This window comes from Lissotriton helveticus, chromosome 8 (genome assembly GCF_964261635.1).
Source record: "Lissotriton helveticus chromosome 8, aLisHel1.1, whole genome shotgun sequence".
NCBI classification, from domain to species: domain Eukaryota; kingdom Metazoa; phylum Chordata; class Amphibia; order Caudata; family Salamandridae; genus Lissotriton; species Lissotriton helveticus.
Genome location: NC_136069.1, coordinates 1,531,879,854 through 1,531,899,288, shown reverse-complemented (window position 1 = coordinate 1,531,899,288; position 19,435 = coordinate 1,531,879,854). Strand labels below are relative to the sequence as shown.

General features: G+C 41.5%; 1 protein-coding gene across 1 annotated transcript in view; it reads right to left on the bottom strand.

The window, feature by feature from the left end:
• Nucleotides 1-19,435, bottom strand: part of LRRC32 (leucine rich repeat containing 32) — a 156,640-nt gene that overhangs the window by 12,898 nt on the left and 124,307 nt on the right. The window contains exon 2 of the mRNA XM_078658519.1: nt 5,887-5,977. Coding sequence (XP_078514645.1) covers nt 5,887-5,973 — 87 coding nt within the window. The 5' untranslated portion in view covers nt 5,974-5,977. The remainder of the gene's footprint in view (nt 1-5,886; nt 5,978-19,435) is intronic.

Below are 19,435 nucleotides of genomic sequence, written 5' to 3'. Positions count from 1 at the left end.
TGGCGCTTCCTCGCCCCAGATGTTTTGGTTATCTCTTTTCTCTCAGACCTGGCATTTTTGCCTTGCTCTGTCTTCTTATTCCTTTCCTGTTCCTCTCTTTTCTCTCTTCTCCCTTGCTTACTTTCCCCTTTTCTGTCTTCTTTTTCTCTCATGTCCACTCTCTTTTTTCCGCACTCTTTTCTTTTTCTTCTTTATCTGTTTTCATTTCTTTTCTCCTCTCTTATGTTCCCCCTTTCTCTGCCTTGTCTACCTAATCATTTGTATCTCCTGTTTCTATAATCATGAATGGTCTCTCTTACTTTGTTTGCTCTGGGTGTTGTTATCCCTTTTGTTTTTAGTTGCATTGTACTTCAGTGTTGTGAGTTTGTTGGGAATTTTATCTTCATGTTTAATGATTGTTTGCTGCTTCCCTTTTTTTAGTTACCTCCTTGCAGTGTGTCTACTCCATATGTCGCCCATCCTCCCCTTCCACCATGGTGTGTAACTTTGTATCGTGGAACGTACGAGGTCTTGGTCATCCTGTCAAGCGTCAAAAGGTATTGTCTCACCTGTCTAAACTTAATTTACAGGTTGTTTTTCTCCAGGAAACACACTGTTCTGATGTTGAATCTCTTAAGTTGAAACGGCAATGGGTGGGACAGGTTGTATTTTCTCCTGCTGTTAGTAAAAAAGGGGGGGTTGCTATTTTATTTCACAAAGCGTTAAATGTTCAAATTTTTTCCTCCCAAAATGATGATGACGGACGTTGGGCAATGGTGAAGGTTGTAATCCAAAATAAAACATTGGTTTTACTAAACATTTATCACCCGGCTCGACCTGATCCCAATTTTTGGAAAGATATTAAAGTCCTCATATCGTCCATTGATTGCCCAGACTTTGTAACTGCAGGTGATTTTAACCAATGGCTAGACCCTTTTTCAGATAGATTATCCTCCAGTAAGTTTCAGCCTGACAAATCCCATAAGAGTTTTCAATCTGCCATTGCCTCTCGTCCTTTATTTGATTCATGGAAAATGTGTAATCCTGACTTACTTGAATATACTTTTTTTTGTAATGTACACCATACCCGCTCCAGAATTGATTACATTATGGTCAGTAAATCTCTACTTCCCTCTATTCAGAAATCTGTGATTGGTTCCATATTTATATCTGACCACGCTCCTGTTTATACTTCCCTAGACCTCTCCCTCATCTCGTCTAAATTTAGTCGATGGAAGTTAAATTCATTTCTTTTATCCGATACTGTTTTTATAAAAGAAATTCAAGGGTTTTTTAATGAATTTTTTTAAATAAATGACCCTTCAGACACCTCTATTCCTAATAATTAGGATGCTTTTAAAGCTGCACTTAGGGCCTTTACTATTTCTTATGTTACTAAGAAAAAGAGGCTTAATAGGAGGAAATATGAGGACCAACTTCTGAAAATTAAAGAGTTGGAGCATTCTTACTTCACTTCCAAATCCCAGTCTGCACTTCAAGAATTAATCCACACTAAAACTGACCTAAATAAAATAATCACTAACGAAGCTTGTAATGCCCTTATTAAAATCAAGTCCAAATTCCATGGTGGTCAAAATAAAACGGGGAAAATGCTGGAAAATCACTTAAAAATTAAATCAGAACATAAAAGTATAGGCCCTATATATAATGATTTGCTCAATAAACTGGTTTTCGTCAGATGAAGACATCGCTGATGTGTTTCATCAATATTACCAATCTCTATATACCGATGATACGCATCCTTCTGAGTTTAACTTGTCCTCCTTTTTTGATAACCTTCCCTCACCCCCTTCTCTTACTGATGAATTTGCGCTACTTGAGAGGGAGATTACTCTCCAGGAAGTTACCCGGGCCATCAATTCACTTAAAAAATCAAAAGCGCCAGGTCCTGATGGACTGCCTGTTGAATTTTACTCTGCCTTTCATGCCTTTTTTGCCCCAAAACTCCTGCAATTATTTAATTCCTTTATTGCAGATGCTAAAGCTTCTGGCTCTTTTCTCGATGCCCTCATCATCATAATACCTAAACCCGATAAAGACCATTCACAGTGCAAAAATTTCCGTCCTATTTCATTAATTAACTATGATTGCAAAATCTTTGCTAAAATTCTGGCTACACGCCTCGATTCCGTTATTCCCTCTCTAATCAAAACGGATCAGGTTGGGTTTGTGAAGGGTAGACTTGCTGCTGACAATGCCCGTATGTTTTCCAATGTCATTGCTCATAGTAAATATCTTAAATCCCCAATGGCAGCCTTGTCCTTAGACGCGGAAAAAGCGTTTGACCGCATTAATTGGGAATTCATGTTCCACACCCTCAAATGGTTTGGCTTTGGTCCATCCTTCATTCCCCTGGTTAAACTTCTATATTCATCTCCCCGGGCCAGCATTTTTGTTAATAATCAATTTTCTAAATTCGTCTCTCTATCTAGGGGTACTCGGCAAGGCTGCCCTCTTTCCCCTTTATTATTTATTTTATGTCTGGAACCCTTTTTAGAACGTATTCGCTCCAATCCCAATATTGTTGGCTTTAAACTACCGTCTACGGAGATTAAATTGTCTGCGTATGCGGATGATGTACTGGTGTATATGGCTGACCCTACTTCTTCCCTTCCACACTTTTTGGATGAAGTGCGTTTGTATTCCTCCATTTTGGGCTATAAACTCAATCTATCCAAAACAGAAGTCTTGCCTCTGAATGCAGCCTGCTCTCAGTACATGTTTAGTGACACTGCATTTGTATGGTGTCCCTCCAAACTCAAGTACCTTGGTATATGGTTCTCATCATCTTTAGTTGATACACTTAAGTTTACCTTTGATTCCTTGTTAAAGAAACTCCAATCTCTCCTTCAAATTTGGTCCCCCTTACTCCTTTCTTGGTGGGGTAGGCTGGACACGATTAAAATGATGATTACTCCCCATGTTCTTTATACTGTCTCTATGCGCTCCCTTTCAAAATCCCTAATTCATATCTTTCCCGCATTAACTCGATCTGTACAAAATGTTTGTGGAATGACAGACACCCTCGTATTGGTTTACATAAACTCACCGCCCTAAAAATGAGGGTGGTGTTTGTTTCCCCAATTTTAAATCATATCATTCTGCCTTCTTGATTAAACAGTCCTTTTCCTTAGCCTATAATTTTGTGAATACTCCTGTGCCTAAATGGGTTCTCTTAGAACGGTCCCTTTTAAAAGGTTTTTCATTCCAGCATATTGTATTTATGACAAACTGCTCTTTTCTAACTAAATTCCCTATTTTAAAATACTCACAAACACTGCTGAATAATGCATTCTCTTCTAACCTCTCTCCTCTCCAACGCTTCTTATCCTCTGTTGTGTGGTATAACAAATTCCTCAAATACAAAGGCAAATCGTTTTACTTTAAATATTGGAAAGAGAAGGATATTTTGTTTGTCCATCAGTTTTTTGATGATAATGCTATTATTCCTTTCCATGTATTGCAACATCTGTATCACCTTCCTTCTTCGTCTCTTACTGAATACTCTATTATAACTTCGTCCATTCAATCACACTTAGCCTCTCTTTCGCTTCCTGATACCTTTCCCATTTCAACACCCACCTCTCAACTGTACCCGTTATTTTCAACTCAACAACCTAAGGCTGCTCTTGTTTATACCATTTTGTTATCTAATGTTACGGAGCGCCTTAAATCAAAGGTAGAGACTGCTTGGGAACATGGTTTTGCTATCTCCCTTCCTGTCTCGTTATGGGATCGTTTATGGTCCAAACTGTTTAAAGTATCAATTTCTGCTCGTATTACCCAATCTTTGTTCTTCATTTATCATAGAGTTGTTATTACTCCTGTTAGTATTAATACATTTTCTCCTACTTCCTCTCCGTTATGTTGGTCATGCTCTAAAGAGTTAGGTTCACTTAAACATCAGGTATATGAATGCCCCCCAGTTATGTCATTTTGGAATGATGTTTGGAATATTTGCATGCCAATGTTTCGCTGTTCTGCCTCATTATCATTATTGAATGTTTTTCTAGGTTCATTATCAGATGATGTTGATATTGTATCTTCTTCTGCTAGACTGTTGGACCTGTTTATTGCCCTCGCATTTAAAGTTATTTTATCGTGTTGGAAGGATAACTCCAAACTTTCTGTACATACATGGTGGAACTTCATTTGTGATGAACATAGGATCGCTATTGCTTCCTCCTGTTCTATTCCCCTAAAAATCAAATCTGATCTTCTCTGGCTCCCCTTTTCTATGTATCTTTCTTCCAACTTTCATATATGATTGACCCACCTTTACTCCCACATGTGTTTTATTCCTACGCCTTCTCACTTTTCCTTTTCTTCCTTCTTTTTTCCTTTTTTCTGCCCTTTTCTTTTCCCCTTCTGTCTTTTCTCTTGTCTCTCTCTCCTTTTCTATACTTAACTCTCTATCACACATATGTTTTAGACTCCATGTTCTTTTGTGTTCCATACCATTCTGCATGACATATGTATAATTTTCTCTTTAAAAATTACCAATAAAAATTTCTTAAACAAAAAAAAACAGAACTGGACGAATCTCACCCTTATGCCTTAGGACAGCCACCAATATGACTGATCCTGATTTCACGCCTACCAACATGTTGATAACTTAGAGGCTTATTACAATAGTGCACCTTTACCCATATATGATATATCGGATTACTTCAATTCTCTGGGAGGAATATTAGCCGTGTCCCGTGCAGGTAAGAGCGGTGAGGCGGTAAGTCCGGCTGGTGGGGATTTTGACAGATGACGACGAGGGAAAATTATTCCTTTATTTATTATGCTTTCAGCTCTGGGCTTTCATTTATCAGCCATATACATTTTGGAAGTGAGTTATCTGTTCTTTTCAATTTAATGACTTTGACAAGTCGGTCATACAAAGTCTCAGACATTTGGAATCATCTGGTAACTTCATCCAGTATAATAATTTCAGTAAAGTCGTAGGGAAGGTGAAAGTGATAATGCCATTATTTGAAGTTACGTCATTTATCCTTTGGCCCAAACAATAGGTATTTGTAAAAAGTGCTATTGAAAGCTCGAGGCAGCTGCATGTGATTGGCAACAGCCCAAATATCCAGTTACTCAAAGTAGCAAAGATAAAGACGTACTTGCTTTGAAAGCTCAAGTCAGCTTTGTTAAATCACAATGGCTGAACAGAGTTTGGCTGTGACCATGTAGGGAGAGCACTTACTCATCGTCATAACTTTATTTCGATCTACACATAGATCATAAAAGTACAGACATAAAAATCTTGGAAGGTACAAAAATAAAACGACATCTCCTACATAGTACAATTAATACAATACAACAGCAGCCCCAACCAGGCAATCAACACATTTGGATACAGAAGATGTAAAAAATATATAAACCATTTATGAAGCAATACAATGTAATAAATTAGATAAAAACACATTAAAATCGCATAAGGATGCACTCTTTCCTGTATCAATTGAAGGTGAGTCAGCCAAATAAATTTTAACAGCTATCAAGCTGTAGTCAATCTCCTGAGATGATGCATTGTAAACCTAGGTCGTGTAAAGTGACAGTCCAAAAGGGAAAGAAAGTGCATTGATCACAAAAGAATCAGATTAGAATACTTGCACAATACAGGGAAATTCCCTAAAGCAGCAATTGGACCTCCACCAAGGATAGCTCTCAACAAGTGCAATGCCTCTTATCAAACATCCTAAATGTATTTCTACCCCAAATATTTATATAATAAGGACTGTTAGGAGGAAGAGTATAACACGCAAGCAAGTTGCACACCACTGCAAATATATGGAAACACCTAAAATGGGCTAAAAAAAAAGGTAAACCTAACATGAAGGATAGAAATTTTAAAAAGTAGCAGTTACATTGTGTAACCAAAACTCTTACCATCAGACAAGGCGACTCCTCCCAGGGTCGATATGTAGAAATCCCTCCATTCACAACTGCCAGGAATAGCAGCAGATACAGCCGCATGGCTCTGAGGGGAAACAACACACACTTGTACTCAGAACAAAATAATACCGGGTAAAATTATGTTCACAGCCTCTTTTAAAAGACAGAGCATACACCACAAGTCATATAGATAACACACACTATCTGCAAGCAGATCACTTAATACCCAGAGGCACCGATTATGTCTATTCACAAGTATTGTGTTAATCGATTTGGTGAAAGATGAAACTATCTTCAGCTGTAATGTCTACCCAGCTGGAGGGACACAGATCAGCAGATCTAGATTGTGAAATGACATTTCCTACAGGCTTGATCCACTAGTTTGTAGTCCAACGCTATGGCAACCACAGGCTTACCCATAGTGGAGAGAAGTAGTGTCAAAGGCAGGAAACAGCAGTTGCAAGTTTCAGCAGTGAATGGCTCACAGATCCTTAGAGCAGGATTATGCTTTTGTTGCTTTCATAGTACATGTTTGCACAAGTTTCCTCCTCTGTTCCACCCCAAGTAAAATGCTGGCCCTTTTTCGGCTGATCTGGCTTTGCTTAAAAACCTTGTGCACTCCCCACCCCCACCATGCAACCCTTTTGCATGTTGCAAAGATAGTAGCGTCGTTTGGTGCTCCACCCAGCAATTTGACTCTATCTTTACACTCATGTCAACTTTTGTTGGAAAATAATTGTATTGCACAAAAGTTGACCAGACCTGCCTATGAACCATTTTACGCATTGAAGTGCAACCTTTTGTTGAACAAGTGCCCACGCGAACTCAGTAAATCTGGCCGATTATGGTTGTGGTGTATTCAGCTTTCCAGCACTCATGTTTGTGCAGACAGAGGCTATAGTTTTCTATAGGTAAGGGGTAGATGTGTGTTTGTATCAAAAAGAAGGTCAGCGAAGCACTCCCCAAATACAGTTATATAAGGTCTTGGCAATCACGAGTATATGCAATCAAAGTACACCCAAGTTCAACAAATACACCAATTAGTCAATGACATAAAGTGATCACAAAGTTCATCGGGACAAGATGACCAAATCACGATGTTTTGGATATATACTTTTCTTTATTCCTCGGTCATATTCAGATGTGAATTGCAGCCAACACGTGTTTCGTCTGTACAAGATTGGTATTCAGACTTTCTCAAGGCAAACAAACGATCATCAGTAGCATCAGTAGGTTGCGTAGCGGCAAAATCATGAAGATAAATGTATTCAGAACCAAATCTTAAAGACGTGTGTCTAAAGCTGGAGCACACAGGCCCACAAAAGGGTGCTTGAAGGGGATGGAGGCTCCTCTAATCAATAGAGCTTCCGACAGTATGGTGACACCCCTCTAGGCTCCGAGTAAGGATGCTCCTGAACGAACCTATGTATAATCTAGAGCGTAGTCGTGCACAAGCAAATATATTATGGTTCCGTAAAAACATAGTAATATCTACCGCGACCCGAGTAGTGAGAGTAAGTATATCCGGGTTAAATCACAACCCTCAATCCGTCGTGATCTCTAAAAATACACGGGTCCTCCACTCTTGATAACGTGTATTTGCGTCGAAGTCTTTCTGCTCCAGCATGAGGCCTTACCTGAAGGGCCCTGAGGAGTCAATGGTCCCAGTGTAGTATCTCTGGTGAGTACTATCATGTACAGAAGTTTACACAGGCACTAACATTGACCGCAGGTGTTAGGTATAATGGTACTCCAACCAGAAAACCAGGTCTCTTCCTTTGTGCACTGGATACTCCTAGGATGGTAAAGGTGAGCATTCAATACTTAGTTTCCCTAGCTGGTGGTACAGGGTTGATAACTCAAATAGCGTATGCCGCATAATTACCCTCAATCAGGTCAAAATCCAGTCAGAATGAGACAAGGAAAGAGAAAAGTATATGGAAGGAGAAAGGTGAGACACAGTGGGGGATGGAAAGCTAGTAAGACAGTGAGAGGGATAACACTTTCCTAGCACACATTACGTAGGTATATCTCACGGGACTGTTGTGAATATCTAACTTTAAGGAATAGAGCTGCTGGCCAAAACCCATCACCGGGTTCTTCAGGGTAGGGTGTAAACGATCAGTAAATATGTTCCTGCAATGAAGTCACTACATTTTCTCCTGAGCAAACAAAATTTAGAATACAAACCTCTCTGCTTTGAGAACAAATCCCTATGGATCCAGACTCCTAGCTCCCTGACCACATCCTCTGCATACCGGTAATATGGAATACCAAGCACATCGAGAAGTTCTCTAGGTGGTTGCACATGAAGACTGAAAATAATGAGTGGAACACTGAATGACATAGATACGGAATCCGACATGGATTTCTCAATTCTAACTTTTTGATTACATTCGGATAAGCATTTCAATATGGCGTTACTAAGGTCTCACCGATGCCCATCGTGTTACAAAGCGTGACCAGGCGTGCACTCTGATTCGGTGTTAAATGCTTCTGTTCAGTAGAGTAACTTAAGACAGGTAGTCTCTCCGTTGTCAAAGTTTCTATCATTAAGGGGCCAGTTCCAGGGCGGTGGCCAGGTCATCTAGTCAAATGTAACCCCCCATTTAGCGTCAGTAACATCTCTTGGCCATTCCTCTCAACAAGTGCTCTTAAATAGCCAAGGGTAACGTCGCACATAACGAAAAACAATAAATGGAAGAAATACATAAGTTTGTTTATCCTTACTGCCTCTATATATTGTATATTATTGATTTCTCTTCCCTAATAAATATCTTTCTGAACTTAAAACGGATAACAGTAAAATATAACCATAATTATCATGATATCTGTTTTGTCCTACAGGTTACAGGTCTTCCATACTTTTGAGGAGGTCTAGACTTTTAAACCCGGTCTCCAAAATACACCTGAACCTCAAAGAGTACCACCATATATAACAAACAATTGAAAATATTCCTGTTTTTTTGCAAATTTTTCATTTTATTCTTCATTTTTTTTATTTGTCACGTGGACTGCACAGGCAAGAGATAACAATTGATTTAAAAAGGAAGAACATTCTACAATTATTTATAAATGTACTTAGAGCTACTACAAATACATAAAAAAATACATAATTCCTTTAATAGCAGCAAGCATTAAGATAGAGTTTACTATTAGGTCTGACTATTCAGAGAAATAATTGATTCAAACATTTGCAATGATAGAGGTGGTGCCCTGTGTGGACTAGGCCTTACACTAATACAGGAATGTATATGATAGAAAAGATTACCATTTAAAAGTTTAGCAAAGTATTATAGGATTACATTATTTGACAGCTTTGATGTGAGCAAGGAGTACAACATGAGTGTCTCATCTGAGTGGACAATAAAGGAACAAGAACAAAGATGCACATATGGGTACACATGCAATGATGGAGGATGTGCGATGCCTGGTGGAGAGTAAAATGTAGAGGGTGATGAGGATGATGATATGAGTAAATCCAAGCATGGTACCAGCCAAGTGTAACATCAAACAGCAAAATTGCTAGACTTAAACCCTCACAACAAGTGGACCATTAAGTTCATCGAGCCAAGTAACAGAAGTCACCAGGTCTATCTGAAATATTTGTTGAGAATATTTTGTATGGAGATTTTGCCAGATGAAAGTCTCTTTTATCTCCTGTCTGTAATACTGAGGGGAAAATAAGCAGACATCTGCATGTAAACACCACTTCCTGCATGTTATTCCTGAACAATGTGTAATCCTTGTTATTGCTCTGCCCCTGGATTAATTGCGACCCTCTGTAAAATTATTCTAGCTGCAGTACAAAAGCAGGGATTACTCTGGGCCACTGGTAAGAAGCCCTAGTACTGAAATAAGATGAGTAAAATTCCTGTGGGTGAGAATCAGATTCTTCTTGGAGAACTAAAGTGTTTTTCAATCAGGCATTTTTTGCATACTTTTGAAGGTGGAGATGAAGGGGACATTCATGATGTGGTGGGGACAGTAGTCATTCTCGAAAGAAGTGTGCATTGCGTGCCACTGCGAAACATGAAGATAGTCATTAGCTCAGGGAATCCCGAAAATAATAATGAAACTAAGGCTTGCCAAAACCATTCTTTTAAATAACAGAGTACTATGGCTAGATCTTTCACAGGACAGCCACCATGGATTGGAAACTCTGGGACAGATGTACTTAGGCCGTTACCGACCGGTAATAGCCTTTTCCTATGTAGATGTCATATTTACTGATTCGGTAAATAACTAATCGGTATTTACCGAATCATCATTTACCGATTTGGTATTTACCGAATCGGTAAATGAGATGTAGGAAGCACTTTAAAGAGTGCGTTTGTGCTTTAAGGATTCGTTATTTACCACCAACTATTGGTTGGTGGTAAATAAGGAATTCCTGTGTAAATGCAAATATGTGCATTTACACTGTGCCTTGTGACAGTATGTGTGCCACATGTGCACACAAGCACTAATCAGGGGTGCAGCAGGGTGTCAAAGTGACACCCTGCCACCCTTGACTTTTTCTCAATTTAACCGAATCGGTATTTACCGATTCGGTAATTGACATTCATTCCTATGGGCCTCCAGGCCCATAGGAATGAATGTCAAATACCGAATCGGTAATTACCGATTCGGTAAATACCGAACCTTACCAAATCGGTATTTTTTACCGAATTATTATCTACATTGCAATTACCGATTCGAAAATACTGAATCGGTAAAATTCGGTATTTTCGAATCAGTAATTTACAATTACCTACATATAGCCCTCTGTCTGCTGAAAATATATCTCTAAAGATATACCTGAAAAAGATCCCCAAGCCCACCTGTGTTACAGTCTTAAAATAATGCAGTGTGATGACCAATGTTATTGACCTGATATAATTACAAATACACCACTTGCCCCTAAATTTGCCAGTAGTTTTTCTACCCAAGCCTGCAAACTCCAACTAAAAATATTTAGGATGTTCTACATGCTTTCATTACGTACCTCTGCGATGCTGGCTACGTCCCTGGGAATTGACACCATAGGGATGTTGACCCTGAGGTTGAACCTGTATACTCTCTTTAAAAAAGAATTATTGAAAAGTGTGGTATTGACCATTGTAAAAAAGAGGTGGACAACAAAAAGAGCGTTTGAAAACAGGCACACAAACTAACCAATAAAACACGAGGAAGGGAAAGACATGCTCGCTTTTAGAAGATCTGGAGCCAGACTCTCCCCGCATTACTTCTATATTGTAACATCGGCTGCAGACACTTGCACAGCCCCTTTTGTAATACCAATTGTATAGATGCACATCTCACATCTGCAAATGTGGGGACACCTTTGCCTGTGTGCATATTAATGACTCAAGTGCATAGACAAAAAGGCTCTCAGGAGGTATACTATCTGTGTGTGGTTTATCAAGGGCCCACAGTTAGAGCACCCTTTGGAGGATGTCACACAGGTTTTCCCTCTGTGACAGGCTGCAAACAATCCCTGTCAGAAAGAAAAGTTGCCCTGCTGCAAAGTCAGGTGAGATGTGCCTGCAGTGAAAGAGTGGAATTCGAGAACTGCAGCTCTATCACTATTGCACCCTCGAGTGCAAACTTTAAGTTTGAAGCTGAGCTGGAGACAGGGCATTTTTTGTAATCCGACCTGGGGCTGTATAATAGAAGTGTCCCAGGGGCGCAACTGGCGTTTGGGCCTGCTTGGCTGCACCCTGGACACGTGGTATTACAGAAGGGGCCGCAGATGTCTGTGCATAACCTTCTGTAATGCTAAAAACACTAGCGCACATACAGTGCCAGCGCTTCCTCAAGAGGGCGTTCCCTCATTTGCATCAGGGCATGGCCCCAATGCAAATGAGGGAATCCTTTTATCTCTGCCCCCCGCACCGTATTACAGACCCAGGCGCAGAGGCAAAGTAGCTCTCAGGAGGCGCACTTACAGTGCGCCACCTAAAAGGTCAGGGGATGCACGGTCAGTGCGCCCCCTGATTGCAGCCCTCTGGTGGGAGGAAATAGGTCCTGGACCCCCCAGACACCCCCTTTAAAAGTGCAGGTGAGTTGCCGCCTGCACAGAGAAACACGGAGCGGCTGCTTCAAAGCCCTTCCGTATTTCATTTGAATACGCTGCCCCAGGGCAGCATGAGTTTGCGGCTGCCCTGAGGGCAATGCATTCTAAGAAATAGGGCGCACTTTCCCTGTTTGCACCCCACGCACCTGTCTTAAGGTGTGCAAGGGTGGACACAGGGAAAGTGGGCCCTATACACAATAGGGCCCCTGGTCCGTGCTGTGTGCACCTGGTGTACTAGATGCACACAGGGTCACCGAAGTCCATGCGACCAATATTTAATCGGGTAGCCATAGTTAATTGAGTAAATTACAGTAGTTGAAAATGGTGGTCTAGTAGTAAACATTCCAACCCATCTACAAGTCCCCGTGCACCAACAGGAAATAATCGAAAGCACATTAACGTACTTTTTATGAGTGCTCTTCAATTCATTCTGATCGATGCATGCAGGGCTTTTTGAGCTGTAATAAACTGTAATGTAACACCTTGACTCCTACCGAGCCCCCTCCCCGACAAAATACTTCTAAGCAGCGCGTCAACTCTAGCACAACATTTTAGGGCCTGATCCATTTATTTAAACACAAATCCTTCTGTTCGTTGAAATATATTCCTTTCTACAGCACAAAGAAAGCTCTCAAATCCAGGGGATAAATGTTTCAGAGCAATAAAGCGCAGCTTGAGGTCATTGTACACGCATCTGCAGGATGTCAATAAACTTTAATTGGAAACCGTGCCAAAAACTTTATTATTTTTCGGAATAGTTTGCTGAACACAGTCCCATTGTCCCTTCTGACTCACAGGGACATTCTCGAACTTCAGGGAAGCTGCCCTGTGTTTTCTTTGGGGCCTCGTGGTATCCAGTGAACAAACCAAGGGCGTAATTTTCTTAAAGGACTATAACTCGTGTCCCGTTATTACAAGCAGCGCTGAGGAGGAAGCGTGCCAGGCTATCGCACAGCAGGTCAATTAACAGGAACTCAACATGACATTTCCCCGTTTCCACTGTTTAGCCTCACGTGGAAGTTGAGAGGTCAATTCGCCATTGTTTGCTTTGGCCTCACTGCGAAGTCTTGCTCATGGTTGGCAGGATACACACTGACCCTCTAATGTCCACGCTCTTGCACGCTTATTGACGCTCTGCAGTCCGGAAGCCAGGGATGGTGGCCTTACTAAGCCAAAAAACCTCCTGTAGTCAGTCGGGGTGGCCTAAAATCGTCAGGACAGGCTTTATAAAGCAGGCTCTGCTGAATCCACCTTCACTTTTGTCATTTATGTAATGCCTTTCAAAGACACCAACATACATTTTGTAAAGCTGAGTACATGTAGAGGTGTCATACATGCCAATAGACCCGATTCGGACGGGAGACTCCCAATTTTAGAAGCCAAAGCTGGCTTCATCTTAGCTGCCTCCTGCCTGAAATTGCCTCTCCTGCTTCAATAGAAGTCAATGGGGGAAATACATCCTCAAGATTCTTTTTTTTTCAATCTCCCACTTTGCTCTTCTAAAATGTTGGCCTGTATGAGGTGTATGTATCCATGCCAGTTTCAATAGAGCAGTAAATGTTGCCACCTGCACCAGAGACAGGCATAACTCTTACTCACATGTGAAAAGTCGCATAAACTATCTGTCGATGTGTTGTGTATTCAGGGAAAGTATATTATTCCTGGGGACTGATGCCTGGGTGTGTCAGTAGTGATCCAGACAGGAAACCAGCTAAGAGGTGGGAGGGTTCTCTCTGAAAACTAGAGACTCTGTTAGTTGGTGATACACTACGGCCTGAACATCTGAGGGCATCTCCATACCCTGGTATGCAGAATATATGAAGGGTTCCAGAAAGTCAATGTCCACCCCTGTGTACAATTGGTTCTCCTGACCCAGAGAGTCACTCCAGAGAGTGTATCGTCTTTAGCAAGTTGTGTTTTACAGTGACAATGTTATGTATGAATGTTGACAAAGGTCAAATGTTGAAACTTCAACCATTGCAAAATGTTGCGGCTCGGCTGCTCCTAGACATCCCAAAATACCACCCCATCTCCAACAGTTTCCGGGAGCTCCACTGGCTCCCGGTCCAGAAGCGCATCAAATTCAAAGCGCTTTGCTTTGTACATAAGGCGCTGTAAGGAGGGTCTCCGGACCTTCAGCACTTTTTCGCTGGCATATCCCGCGTCATGAACTCAGGTCGGCCAATAAAGTGCTAGTCCAGGTCCCAAAAATCCGTAGAGCTAGGTGGGGGGGAGGAACCCTCTCCTACGGGGAAGCCAAACTTTGGAACACAATGCCAATCTCAATCAGGCTACAACCTAACAGAGCTGGTACAGGACAATGATCAAAACCTGGCTGTTTCCAACTAAATCAACCTAATCCTGCTCACTACATACCAGTTACCACTCTCATTACAGCTCCGCGCCAAGACACCTCGGCAATAGTTGCGCTTTATAAATGTATCACTCACTCACTCATGAACACCAGTGCCCTCTGAATGTTTTAGTCAACAGGTGGGAGGATGAGCGTTTAGAGCTTGAGGGACGTAACCATCAGAATTGTAGCAGAAATAGCTTGAGAAGAGAAAGAGAGAGAGAAAGTCCTGCAATAAGAGGTGAAGAAGAATTACAAATCTCCGAGACACCCCGGGCAGTGAACAGAAAAGAATAAGGGATTATTACTATGAGCGACATGCTGAGGTCCCACCAGAGGTGTATGAAAATTGTGTCAGGGTTTCTCAGGGTCTGATGGGGGACCAATCCTGCTGAGAAAGGGCCAATTTTTATGATTAGGAGCATCAGGAGCAGACCTTAGTTACTGGTTTCCAAAGCACAAACAAGGAAACACTGACCGCTTCCTGCAAATAGCAACCAGCACACTGGGAACAAATAGGACACAGGAGACCGCACACATCGACCAGACAAAGAAAGGGGAAAGACTGCTCCCCGAGCATAATCATTTAAATATAGCACAAGCGATAGTGACTTCAAAGGAGAAACCTAAAATGAGAAAAGGACATGATCTCAGCCTAGAAAGGGGCCAATGAATGAATGCAACATTTCGAATAACTTAGGTGAAAGTAAGAAGCACATTGCGTTGAAATAGAGGGAAATGGGACACAGATCAAAATATAGGGGCTTGACATACACTATGACCTCAAGTAGTGAGAAACTGTGGCCTGGAGAACTAAGGGTACTACTAACTTGAGTACTATCTGTCAGTACTGATAACTGAAGTCAAAATGAAGTATAAAGGAGCATGAACTGGGGCAGACTAGAAACCAGAATCAGCCCTGGCAAAACTGTTCAAACCAGCCCCACACTGCAGGAGGGCACGGCTAGAATGGGTCCATGAGAGCATGGTCGGGGCATGGAGGCGCATCCTACTCTGAAAGCAGACCCCTAACCTGCAGCCCACTAGGAAAATGCCAGTGCAACTTAGAAGATGAAACAGAGAGATGTAGAAGAAGGAAGGACAATGAAAAAACATAGAATACAAAGGTCCTACTTTGTGGGAGGTTTCTGGAATGGTGGAAAGAGTGGCTGGACGCAGGGAGTTGAGAGCAGGAGCACTTTGTATAAGGAGCGCGTGTTCTAAAAGCAGGAATCATGAGTACTGCACACAAGGAGTCGAATTATTTAAAGAGCATTGAAGGTGGGTGGCTGCCGTTGGCTGAAGCAGGACACGGGAAAACACGCCGAAGATGCAAAAGCGCTTTCCAAAGAGATTTGTTACAAAGCACAAGGGTCAAGAACATGCTCAGTGCAAGAGCCAGGGGCTCTTGAATCCTGTTGCTCAAGTACACTCCTCCAAAAGAGAATGTCTTGGGAGAGAGCAGAGTGAGCAGTAGCACCTGGAGTGCAGCAGATGTGCCTCATCATTCTCTGAGTCTTGGAAAGTAAACAGAAGTGGGACGTCAGACTTCTTTCCTGCAATGCTCCAAATGTTATATAGAGTTTTCCCTGTTTTCAGAAACATTAGCAAGAGCCCTCTGGGATCTGTAGACCATGAAATCCATGACAGAATTCTGAAATCTTTCAGCAAGGTTTGCAAAAGCATGTAGATTGGAAGGAAGGTTCAGGCTTGACTCTAGTTCCATTTGTCTGTTTCATGGTGTCTAAAGAGTACTGACGTATATTTCAATCTAAATGTATCTTTGGTCTCGGCAACAGACAGATTTAGCTGCTGTTTCTAATAAATAGCATATACTTAGAGAAGGCTTGAAACAGCCCCTGGTTCATGCTTAGTTGGCTTTGCTTTCTGTCCCTGTTGTCTGGTCTTGATTTGATGGCTATCCTATTCTTTTGTGTGTCTCAAAGTGCAAGGATTGGATGAGTTGGTTTGTCCTATGGTATATTTAAGGGACTTGTTTTTTATTTGTTTTTGGGCACGCTTAGTGAGTGCATGTCTTTACTAGTGCTCTCCTCCTTTCCCCAGTTAGGAATCGCTCAACCATTTAAAGCTGAGAGAGTTTGTCTTTGCCAATGTTTTTCTTAATGGGAGAGTGCCATTCGTAACCTTTTCTGCTGCATGCCAGATTCCATGCATTAATTTTTTATTGATAGAATACCACTTCGACACTATGTGTCCCCCTTTCATTTTTCTTTTTTTATTAAGTTTGTCCCTTAGCTGTCTTACGCCAGGCTCATATCATAAATAAAAAATCATAAATAAAAAACACATGCATATATACATAGATTGAGGGGTTTGGGGTGAGACCTCTTCATCCATTGGTCCTTTCAACTGTCATTCACGTTTTATTCTGCCCACAACAGCCATTCACATTTTGTTCTGCCCACAACAGCATATAGTTTGGGGCAGTGGGCCAGCCTTCTTCAACCATTGGTTCGCCTGTAATGTGGGTGGCTACATTTTGCCTCATCTGATGTGTAGATCCTCTAAAAAGAAAAGCATTTCAATAACAGAGTAGTTGGGCCAATACTTTTCTTTGCCAAAGCTTTTACTTTCTATTTGTTTTTCTTTTAGTCATTTGTGTGTGTTTAAACTATGTCTTCAAGTTACAGTAACTCAAAGTCAAAAGAACATTTTCTTCGCATCGATAAGAATCATATTTTCTTGTGATGTGCATAAAAACTAAAAAAAGAGCTTCTAACACCTGCTCAAAGTACACATACCTGCTTAAAAGCAACTCGACTGTTAAAACTAGTATATGTAATGGTTATTTTTTTTTATTTAAAATGTTTTTTTGCCAGCATATGGCCATCACGTTTAGGCAGCAAAATGATTTAGTTTTTTTACATTTGTGGCATAGGCATGGCGTAAAAATTAAATACCCATAACACTAAGCTGCTAAGGACAGTTTGCAGTGTATACAAAAATACCTTAGTTAAAAAACAGTGTCCATGAAGGATCCTAGGCAATATGTTACTGCCCTTCTTCAGGTGCCTCCATGTCGAGCTAGTCTGAAGGGGTGTTACAGTATAATTCTATGCTCAGTAGAGTGAGCGCTTCATGAATGAGTATTTAAGCATGTATTTAAGATCAGTCTGACGTCTTTGATATGAACTAGTGACGAAAGAGGACTGCGGGGGATTGTGCGGAGAGCTCCTTTGGCTCGTGGTTGCGTGGTTGATCCTAGGTCCACTGACAGGCACTGGATTCTTGTTGCCTAGGATTCCAAAACTGAGAGGTGACGAGAGACTTTTATGAGGAGGGAAGAGAGAGAGTATGGTGGAAGACAATAGACACTTAACCAAGCTTCCACAATACACAAGATTAGGATATTTACATACTGGGAAGGGCAGAAAGGAGCACAATGCCTCTCCCTCTGGGTAGGGTCGCTGAACTTAAGTTACAACCTCACCGGAGGGACTGGTGAGTGAATAAATCGACAAGCACAAGTGTATCTAACAGATGTTAATATTTAAGAACTGGCTGCCAGAAAATAATTGTTTAACCCGTTGGCTGCCGGGGTAATTCCCCCGCTGTGCTGGGGGGTGGGGAGGCGCGCACAGCGCCCCGGTGCTCGTGATGAGCCCAGCTCGTCATGAGCCATGGTGACCGTGTGCTCATGACGAGCTGAGCTCGTCAAGGCCACACCCGCTTCTTCAGAACGTTCAGCACAGCGGGGGAATTAGCCCCGCGTGCGAGCGTTATGACTGTTATGACGAGCTCAGCTTGTTATGAGCACACGGCCACCATGGCTCATGATGAGCTGAGCTCGTCCGGAGCATGGGAGGGGTTAAGTGAGATAACAGGTGATTCAAAACCCACATTTATAACATTTTCATTGCATATCAATTACAATTCATGTAATGACAGAAAATGTCTAGAAATTCCTAGCCTTTTTTTGTGGATCGAGGATAACTAAGCTGATGGCTCTGAAAGTTACTGGTCAGTCTGTGAGTGGAGGCTCAGTCTGGTGGGAAAAACATCCTTAGTGACTTGACAAGAGCCCTTCTACATGGGAATGTGCCATTGGAAGTAGAAAGAGGGCATGGGACCGCGGGTTACACATAGTTGTTCTTTCTTGAATAGTTCCTTGCAGGACAGAGGTCCACAGGAAAATGTAATTCAGCTACACAAGCCACAGGTAGTGTTGGAGAGGGTGTCACCATATCACTTGATCATTGGAGGAACTAACCATTGTGGCCCTTCAAGACAGAAAATGATTCAGACATTGAGGTATTCCAAAACCAAATGCCAGACACCTCGGTTGAGAATCTATGGAGACCTTCAAGTTGAATCATGCATTTAACAGATATTTGCTGTATCCTAGAAGGTGTTGTATCTTATAATGTATTCCTATGCAGCTTTTTATAGCCTGAACCATACCTGCGAGGTGGCAGAGCGCCTTACGAGTACCTAGCTGGTAATTCAACCTTTTTATTTTTTTTACAAGAGCAGCAAAGCAATAAATTAAGAAGAAACAATTAGTGCTATTAGTGTATAGTACCTGCAATAGAAAAAATCAATTTAATACGTGGGAAAATGCCCCCCAAAAAAAGCTAAACACAAGATAGACAATGAATCTAATGGAAAGGCAGGAGATCGAAAATGGATTTAGCTAAGACATACAGAACATATACATGTGTATATATATATATATATATTACCTACTGGCGGTCGCCAGTAGGTATATATAGTTAGGATTTTTTCTCTATGGGATTTTTGAAAATTCTATGTCTAATAACTTTGGCGTTTGTGGACGGAATTGGCTGAAATTTTCAGGAAAATGGCACATTTTGTTTCTGAGCAGCCCCTGAAAATTTTGGGGGGGTTCGTCAAGGGGGGGCCGAGAAAAAAGGGGGGTCCCAAAACGCGTTTTTCCCATGTTAATTTCCATAGGGCGGTTGGCCTCACTTTTAGCCCGAACGGCTGAATGGATTTGCACGAAACTTGGCAAAATTGTAGGGACTGGTAGCCCGATGTGCCTTTTGTAGGTCTCAATATATGTGCTCCAGTGGATTTTGAGAAATTAACGTTTAAAAAAAGATATATATCTGTAACAGCGGACTGGGCAGCGGCCCAGGACGCGTACTTGT